General features: G+C 32.6%; 1 protein-coding gene and 1 non-coding gene across 2 annotated transcripts; both read right to left on the reverse strand.

Moving 5' to 3' along the window:
- Window positions 1-3794: 3794 nt before the first annotated feature.
- LOC145055322 (SAGA-associated factor-like protein) lies at window positions 3795-5279 on the reverse strand. Its single transcript, XM_079003615.1, has 4 exons — window positions 5125-5279; window positions 4738-4792; window positions 4215-4523; window positions 3795-4125 (listed from the first exon to the last, which is right to left on the reverse strand). Exons 2-4 carry the CDS (start codon window positions 4762-4764, stop codon window positions 4063-4065), a joined length of 399 nt encoding a protein of 132 aa, XP_078859741.1. The 5' UTR covers window positions 4765-4792; window positions 5125-5279; the 3' UTR covers window positions 3795-4062.
- A 37-nt stretch (window positions 5280-5316) lies between these two features.
- TRNAL-UAG (transfer RNA leucine (anticodon UAG)) lies at window positions 5317-5396 on the reverse strand. The gene has a single exon. It is a non-coding gene; the product is annotated as a tRNA-Leu (tRNA).
- Between the last annotated feature and the right edge of the window lie 4036 nt (window positions 5397-9432).

The raw sequence follows: 9432 nt of genomic DNA on the forward strand, positions 1-9432 counted from the left end.
CATGTTTTATTAAAAAAAACATTTTATGTAAAATAAATATATAAAAAATAAATACTTTTTCTAAATGTATTTTTTTTATAATACGCTAAAATACATTTTGTTTTATTAAAAAAATTATGTAATTTTTTTTAATTTATTTATTGTTTATGTTTTATCGATTTATTATTATATAAATAAGTTTTAAAAGTTAAAAACCAAGTAAGCCTTTAGCTCAAGTGGTTAAATCGGAAGACAAAATAAAAGGTGGAGGTCACGAGTTCGATTCCTCCCCTTAGCAATTTAATTGTATTTTTCAAAGAAATTTCAAAAATGGTCCATGTAGTTTATCAAATGTTACAAATTCAATCATTTTATATTTGAAATGACGAAAATACCCTTACAGATTCAGTCCCTAACGACGTTTTACCAACGATGTTAGTAAAAAGGGCTAACTTTGCAAGTTTTGCAAACACAAGGACCATTTGCATCAAAAAAATTAGTAGGGATTGATTTTGTGATTTTTGGCAAACCACAAGGACCATTTTTGTAATTTTGTCAATTTATTATTTTCTACATACAATAAATAATATTTTATTGGATTATTAATCTAATTTTAATGTATAATATTAATTGTTTTTAATTTTGTTAGTTCCACCACAAAGTCGTCGAAATACACAAAATCGTTGTCTCTCATCATCAAAAATCGTCGAGATCACCGCGAAACACCTTCATTGCAGGTAGCTTATAATGAAAAACCACATGGATAACACTACTACCATCACCCGGTCACCACCGCTACTTATAATGTTTAAAAGGGTTTGTTATGCATTGGGTGAGAAATGGAGGATTTCGGCGAATTTTTAAGAGGTTATCGCTGCTGGTTACCGACAACATTGGGTGGAACATGTTGGTGGGGTTTCCGTCGGACCTCCGATGAAGAAGTTTGGCGGTGATCCTGACGATTTTTGACGATGAGTTGCGTATTCCGACGACTTTGTGGTAGAACTAATAAAATTGAAAATAATTAAAATTATACAATAAAAATAATAAAATAATATTTATTATATAAAGAAAATAATAAATTAAAATTAAAATCCAATAAAATAGAATTAATCCAGAAAAGAATTTAAAAAATTAACTAAAAAATTAATAATCAAACAATATAATATTTATTAGGATATAAATATAATGTATTACAAAAATATTTATTAATATATAATAATCCAATAAAAAAGAATTACTATAAATAAATAAAAAGTTAATAAAAGAATTATTAATCCAATAAAAGAATATTTTGTAACACATAAATATTATATATTAATATATAATAACCCAATAAAAAAAAAGAAATTAATAATCTAATAACATAATATCTATTAATATATAAATATCATATATTAAAAATAACATTTATTAATATATATATTCATAAAAGTAAAAGAATGGATGTAAAAATAGTCCTTATAATTTGGTTAAAAGAAGAAACCGTAGAAATGTTCATTGGAGGTAAAATAGTCATTTAAACAAATTAAAAACTAAACATATATGTTAACGGAAATGAGACCGAAACCACAACAAAATTTATTAAAAAAGACCTAATCTACAACTTTTCAAAGATTTAAAACTTAGACATAGAAAATACGAAACCACGAAGATCAATTGTACAACTTTGTCTTCTTTTTTATTTTATTTATTTATTATTATTTTTGCTACTTTTATAGTATTCGGCGGTTCAAGAAAGTTTAATTAAAGTTGTGTTGTTTAAATATGATTTGTTGATGATGAAACAAAAACAATGATTAGAAACTTTGATATGGAGAAAGAAAGAAGTGGGCAACTAAAAACAAATGGTGTCTAAGAAAAGGATGGGAGACAACTTCATCCTATCCAATCATTAATGCTTCCATGGTCCAATCACTTTTTCTTACGAATGTCAATAATATTTTATTTTGCTTTGTTTTTTTTTGTTCCTCTATATAAAGTTGATCATATTACATAAGTATTTTTTTATACATCATAAGGTTGACACTTTTAGTTTGTATAAAAAAAGAAAAAGAAAAAGAAAATTGAAGACTTGATTAGTAACATCTTTTAATGTTTTAATGGGCATATATATTTATCAAAGTAAACTTATCGTATATGTATTATCTTCTTGTTTGATGCTTTTTTTTGTAAGATTTGTATAATAATTAACGGACTAGTCCGTTGATTTTAAATGCCTTGTATGAAAAAAAAACATTTATATATAATTTTGTTATACAAATAAAAATCATTCATAAGTCGATATTTGTTATAAAATTAATCAAAACAAAAATTATTATCGATTCGTTACTAATACGTCAATTCATCATAATATTAATCAAAACAAAAATTATTATCGATTCGTTACTAATACGTCAATTCATCATAATCTATCACTAATAGTTATGTATGTCAAAAAAAAATTGGGCCTCACAAACATGCCCCTTTGCAGTCGTACATCCGACACATGCCCATGGTCGGTCCTAATAAATAATAAATTTGATGCACAACTTTGTTGTTATATAAAACTTGTGTGTACTTAACAATTGCAAAATTGTTTTAATTCAAAGAAAAATCTCCCGGTATAAAGGTTTTCTTTAGTGATATATGTAGTGAAGAACATCTTTTGTTTCTTTTGAAATTTTAGGAAATCTACATGTGATGAACAAGTTGTGACTTGAGGTGTTGATATTAGATAATGTTCACATGTGCGGCCTAAGTAAGATCCTTTTTGAAGATAGATATCGGAAAATAGCAAATGTGGAGCTTACTTCATGTGAAAGTTACTTTGGCACCAATGGTATGTTAGTGTTATAAAATGTGGGGTGTGATATCCTATGGCCTCTCCACTTTCATTTTTGTTTTTATTATCAAGCTTATGAAAGGAGATATATGATAGGATGTGTATATGAATTCCCATTCCCATTCCCATTATTGTCTTATTTTGTTTTCTAGTGTTATTCATTCACATCATCCAACTTTTATACACACCTTGAGGTGCTAATGATTGTTTTAATGTGTCATGATTTTGACACCGTGTATTATTGCACAAAGTGAGTTGGGCATTATACCTTGTTTTCTTTTAAAGTTCATCACGAGGTGAATTTACAAAGTTGGCTAGTAAATTGTCGGCATAGTTTTGTTGATTTGTTCCATGCATAAGATGGACTAGATTATGACTAGATTATGAAACAATAAATGGTCATGTGGTTTTTCATATTCCCAAGTTTAGTCTCAAATTCTTTTCTTTTTTATTTTATTTTATAGATGGTTTTTCATATTCTTATATGCCATCACACATCCACCATTTCTTCTATCTCCCTCTCACTTCCCTTCACGATTTCCCTTCTTTTCCTGTTCTGTCTCTCTCATGCTCTCTGGTTTCAACGAACACAACGAACATACACACACAGTGACAGAGCTTGAACTTTTGAATCAAATTCATAATCCATTTTCATTTCAATTCAATTTTATGCCTTCAATTTGATTAGTTCGAATTCGAAAGGTTCTTCACTATTTTAGTGAGTACTTCATGATTTGAGTTCGATATCAATTGATTCTTCGCGATTTCAATGTTTTCTTCACTCACAATTTGAAAGTTTTAGTAGGGAAAGGACATCAAGAAGCTAAAATGTGTGGGTTCTTCGATTTCAATGGGCTCTTCACCATCATCGGAGAGAGAGACCCGTGTTTTATTTTCTTTTTCTTTTTATTTAAATAAAAAAAAAAGTAGTTATGTCATTTTTTATGGGTAAGAAACCAACCACACAAGAAATTTAAACCACATGATCATGTGACGAAAAAATAACAAGACCATTATACCTTACGTATTTATACTAACAAAACCCCTTCATAATATACATCCACCAATATACCGATCCAAAAAGCACACGTTTAAACAAAAATTAGAAAAAATATAACATCATATTACCTTAATCATGCTAACTTAGAGGCTTCGATTGTGTTTCAAAAATCAAAACTATCATATAAGTATAGAGAGTTGAAAACTAGTGAAATTTATCAGTACTAAGTTGTATTGTATTGATTGTGTTTCTAACATGATTACCGATTATGTGCAGCAGCAGCTGTACTACTTCTTGTTGACTTGACACGCGCTTTCCTCCCCTGTAATTACCCAAAATAACATCATACTTTGATTTATACCATTTTTTAAATAATGAAGTATTATTTTATTATATATGAATTATGATTACCTTCCCCATGCATTTTTCCAAATGAGGTGCGAATCTTCCAGCAACAATAGCTCTACCACAGTTCATGCAATCGAATATTTCAGTGGCTACAGGAGGATGAGTTTGACCAAAAATGTCAACAACATATTTGCTATTTGCTTCACTATTGCTTGGATCTGCTACTCTTGCCCTAGCTTGTGCTGATAGCTTTAGTTCTTCTTCTTCATCATCTAAATTTCTGTCAAGCCCTAATCTTGCAATTCGGTGACACTCAGATGAAACATCCATGATTATAGAGCCTAGAAGTTCATCAAACAAATGAGATGCAAGCTGCACAAACAAAATCCCACCTTCGTAAATGTTACTCATAATCATGATTCTCAAAGGCTAGAGCTATATTGCAAAATGCAAACCCATGTATCCTAGATTTGCAAACCCGCAGCTAAAGATTAATCCGGATTATGAAAATTCGAAAGCACAAATTGTACGGGATACATGATTGAACGATTGAAATGAGTATTCGTGATACGAAAATTGAAGAAACCTGTGTATTCTCAGCCGGGGAAGACATGATTCTCGACAACCAGAGTGTTCGGTACCTAACAAAAACCATAGAATGTTGATTGGAAGAATTAGTACCAATTAATCGCAAAACGTACACAGATCCGAGAACTAGGGTTTGCTCATCATCAGCGAACGTACAATAAAAGCAACAAACACAATTTAGGGATTCAAATATAAAACCTAGAAAATACTCAGTGGAATCATACCGAATACCAGAAACTACGAAGATATCAATACAATCCAGTAAGAAATTCTGATTAATTCAAACTAGATCAAAAGATGCTACGATTAATCAAGCAGTTGGAGGTGCAATGGAATTAGCAATATTTAACGGGAATCATTAACGAGAGTGATATAGACAACATACCTTAAAAGAAGTCGCTGGGAAAGTAAATGGTGGGGATTTCGCCGGGATAATCAATTTGATGGTGGCAGAGGAGATCGGGAGGAGACGGAGTGAGGGGAGAATTACGGGTTATGGATCGGGAAAAGGTCCGATTCGTTTTATTTTTGTTGTCTGCGAAAAAGGCTTCTTTTATTTAAAAGAAAAAACAAAAAATGACAGCTGTGGGATTTGAACCCACGCCCTTTCGGACCAGAGCCTAAATCTGGCGCCTTAGACCACTCGGCCAAACTGTCGGATGATACACAATCGTAAGAGAATATATATTTGTCTTATTAGTCGTTGGTATCATTGTAAAAAAGATAAAACTAATTAAACGCATATTCTTCTCAATGTTAAATGTTCTGTTACAAAACTAATTAGGATATATCCATTTTCTATAAATTCTATACGAAAATAGATATAAATATATTAACATGTGCATGTACCCAATTAGATATGGCAATTTAAATATGCATATATGTACAAGTATTAAATAACTTTAATTTGTATATATTAAAACTAGGTATATTTAGGGCTGTTAATCGGGTTAACCCGATCGGGTTTCGGGTCAAACGGGTCGGGTTAGTCGGGTTTTTCTAGAAAAAATATTCACCCGGAACCCGACCCTAATAAGGTACGGGTTAGTCGGGTTCGGGTTAATCGGGTTTCGGGTTAGTAGGGTCGGATTAATCGGGTAAGTTGGGTTGAGGTTGAAATGTAAGATGAATTTATGTTGTGTCATTTTAATACATAATTCACATGTATAGGGACTTAAAATGTAAAGTTGGTTTACGATATGGATTTTTGGAGTTTCTTTTACCATATTAGTAATGTAAACAGTGAATAAAATTCGTAAAACTGTTACAACACAACCGTACTACATTAAGAAGAGAAGAAATTTATGTCATTTTATACATCTCTATGCATAGTAATTTTACTCCCTGGTTTGTTTAAATACGAAATATGTATTAGTTGTAAAATCTCATTGATCTTGAATTCATGTCATTCAACGCAATATAAAAGTTTTGGTAATAAATTGTTAATTGGATTATTCGGGTTAACCCGAATTATTATTAGGGTCGGGTTTAGGGTTGATTTTTTCAAAACAATTCGGGTTTCGGGTCAACCCGAACAACCCAATTAAGAGTTCTGACCCTATTGAACCCGACCCTAATTACCTTATTCGGGTTCGGGTCGGGTCAGGTTAATCGGGTTCGGGCTTTTTTGACACCCCTAGATATATTCATAAAAAGTGGCATTTTAAAGTTTGCAATATTTGGAATAATTTGGAAATAATCCAACCTTTTTATTTTATAAAAAAAATAATAATGATGGCCGAAATAAAACATTTGGGCTTATTTCTGATTAAATTTATGGCTAATTAAAACTCTCTTTTCTAACAAAAGAAAAATACATTTTGTATTCAAATTTTAGATTCTGAATCTTGAACAGAAAAAAAAAGGTACTTGGAATTTTCAAAAACATGTTCGAAATCTTATTAATAAATTTGAAATATCAAGAAAATTATTTATTTTTCTAAAATATAACATAAAGTTTTAAGAAGTAATACATACAAGGGCATAAAAGTTAGGACAAATTTCATATAATTCATTATGTTATCATTTTTTTCACGCTGCTTTAGTAACATCAAGTTTTTTGTGCTAGAAATTTTGAGTAAATTTAAAACTTTTATTCTAATTTTTAATAAATTAAAATAAATAAATAATCAAGTTAGAATAATATGAATAATAAAAATAATCTATGATAATAGTTAATGATAAGTCAGAAAGGTAAAATGTAGAAATTATAATAATTTGGGTTTGGGGGTTAAAAATGGCGAAACGGTGAAAGTGTGTTTAACCTGGACACACTTAAATGATTTTTGGACCTTTAAAATCATGAAAGAGATGTGAAGGGATTAAAAACTACGAGTTAATGGAATGGGACCATTATTGACAAATTATAAGGATGTAAGAGTAGAAAGCAAAAATATGAGAAATAAGAGTGTAACTCTCCCTCCTATTCCATGAGACAATGTTTTAATGAACTAAAGAGCTCTTAGGTAGTGATTTCATGAGATAACTTATGGGTTTTCTAGATTACAACAAAGAATATTTACGTAGCGGAATCATAATCATATTATGGTACATGCAACCTAGAAGACTATGGCTTTTTCTCAACTTATAACAACATATTGATGAAAGAAACTTCTAACCTATGTAAATTGAAATTTACAAGTTAGAATACATACCTTTTTGCATTAATCAAATAATGCAAACTACTCTCTTTGAATATCCTTTGGAAAGCAAACACCAATAGTGTAGATGTCTCTAATGGTTCACACCCAAAACCCTAAAAGAATAAAATTTATGAAATTTGGACATATAGTTGAGAGATCATTAAAATAGGTGGTGTAAGTTTTTATATTTGTCCCTTCCATGGTTAGATGCCAGAGTTTTTGCTGTAGTTTTGTATCTCATTCCTGGGGCTTTATTCTGCCATAAGCATTTTCTTTAGTTCCACCAAGGAAATTACATAGGTTGAGCCAATGCATATGGCCTTGGTATGGCCTTTCCACCAGTTTAGGGTTGTATCCATAAATGTGCGAGTGGAAAATTTAACTCGACAATCCTTAGTGTAGATCTTGATTTGGAATAGTGATTCCATCTTTCCAATCTAGTAAGTTAAACCAATCCATCTCCGTAGAAGGGCCTAGATTTGTAGTTCATGAATTCTTTGTAGGTGCATTCCCTTTAACTATGTATGTTGTTCTTGTAACGACCAAAAATTTCAACCAAATTTAAAACATTTTCTTTCATTCAAAAACCATTAAGTTCATACATTTCGTTTTCAAAATAGTTTAAACATCAGAGCATCCCCAAAACCATATCACATAAATCATAAAACATGAGGAGCGGTACGATCACGACTTCGCCTTGCCACGATCTCCTGAAGTACCTGAAACATAACACTACAACTGTAAGCCCGAAAGCTTAGTGAGTTACCCCCAAAATACCAAACACACATAACATGCTCATATCATATCACAAATAGAACATCCGTTTACATCAGGTCTGCTGTGTGACTGGTCCGCCCGCACCGAGCCTTCAGTCCACTTGGTCCACCCTCTGAGTCTAGCCATGTACATCGAGTCTACAGTGTGATTGGTCCGTCCGCACCAGGCCTTCAATCCACCTAGTCCACTCTCTGAGTCTACAGTATGATTGGTCCACCCGCACCGGGTATGTTGGCCTACAGCACTAGGCAGGACCCGCCTCAACCCAACCCCCGTCAAACAACCATGAGCACATAAAACAATCAATCACATAACAAATCTCTAACCAGACAAGCAGTCTAACAATCACAGAGCATATCAACATCCTAACCAGGATTCCGACCTAACCGGTCACTAGCATAACATTACCCTATATCCCGGATACCGACCTTAACCAGGTCACTAACATAACACCATCCTAAATACCAGGATGTAGATCTAGCAAGACAATAACGTAACAAACAATACCCAGATTTCCATCCGATAAAGGGCCGACCTTGGTGTTGTAGACCCTGTCGATATAGTGAGGATAACTCACCTTGCAACTGCCGAAATCCTACAAATCTCCGACCGCTGACTCACCAGGACTCCTAACTATCACATGATAATCACCAAGTTAGAGTCCAATCATGACTTTCTAGACCAAGGGCCCACACCACTCATTAAGTCCATCATCCTCTTATTGGGCCAAGAGCCAAAACCAAATCCTCATGCAAAACCCATTATTGGCCCAATCTACTAAATTGGGCCCACCTTTCCAAACGGGCCTAGATCCAAGGTCCATAATAATTATTGGTTCTAAATTACTCCATCCATAATGTTCAGTCACGACCCAAGCCCCACTAGCCCATAAACAACCCAATCACTTAAGGCCCAAAATCAAAAACCCAACAGAGGGAGTACGCTGGGCGTACATCGATGCTCGCGGACTGGAATCGGGACACAGGCCCACTATTCTTGGCGTACATAAGCTTACACGGGGCGTAATCTTGCTGAACTAAAATCCTTCATAAGTTCTTAATGGCTTAAGCTCTTAAGCCCAAACTTCAGATCCAGCGACCAAAAATGCCTAAGGTTCATAAAGTTTCAAACTTTATTACTTGGGACGTCCATAAAGATCTTAACTCAAGGTCTTAATCCATTAAGACCTACCTATCTCACACATGGGACAACCAAAGCCATTAGGACCTAATTTTTCTCACTCAAGACCTCTCCAAAGGTCTGAAAGGACAACT

This window comes from Lactuca serriola, chromosome 5 (genome assembly GCF_051521515.1).
Source record: "Lactuca serriola cultivar US96UC23 chromosome 5, Lser_US96UC23_V15, whole genome shotgun sequence".
NCBI lineage: Eukaryota > Viridiplantae > Streptophyta > Magnoliopsida > Asterales > Asteraceae > Lactuca > Lactuca serriola.

Excerpts from the sequence above, each read along its gene's own strand:
- LOC145055322 (XM_079003615.1), bottom strand. The coding sequence starts at position 4,764 with ATGTCTTCCCCGGCTGAGAATACACAG. Across the intron at positions 4,524-4,737 it reads CCCCGGCTGAGAATACACAG|CTTGCATCTCATTTGTTTGA; the intron begins GTTTCTTCAATT and ends TTGTTTGTGCAG. Across the intron at positions 4,126-4,214 it reads TGGAAAAATGCATGGGGAAG|GGGAGGAAAGCGCGTGTCAA; the intron begins GTAATCATAATT and ends GGGTAATTACAG.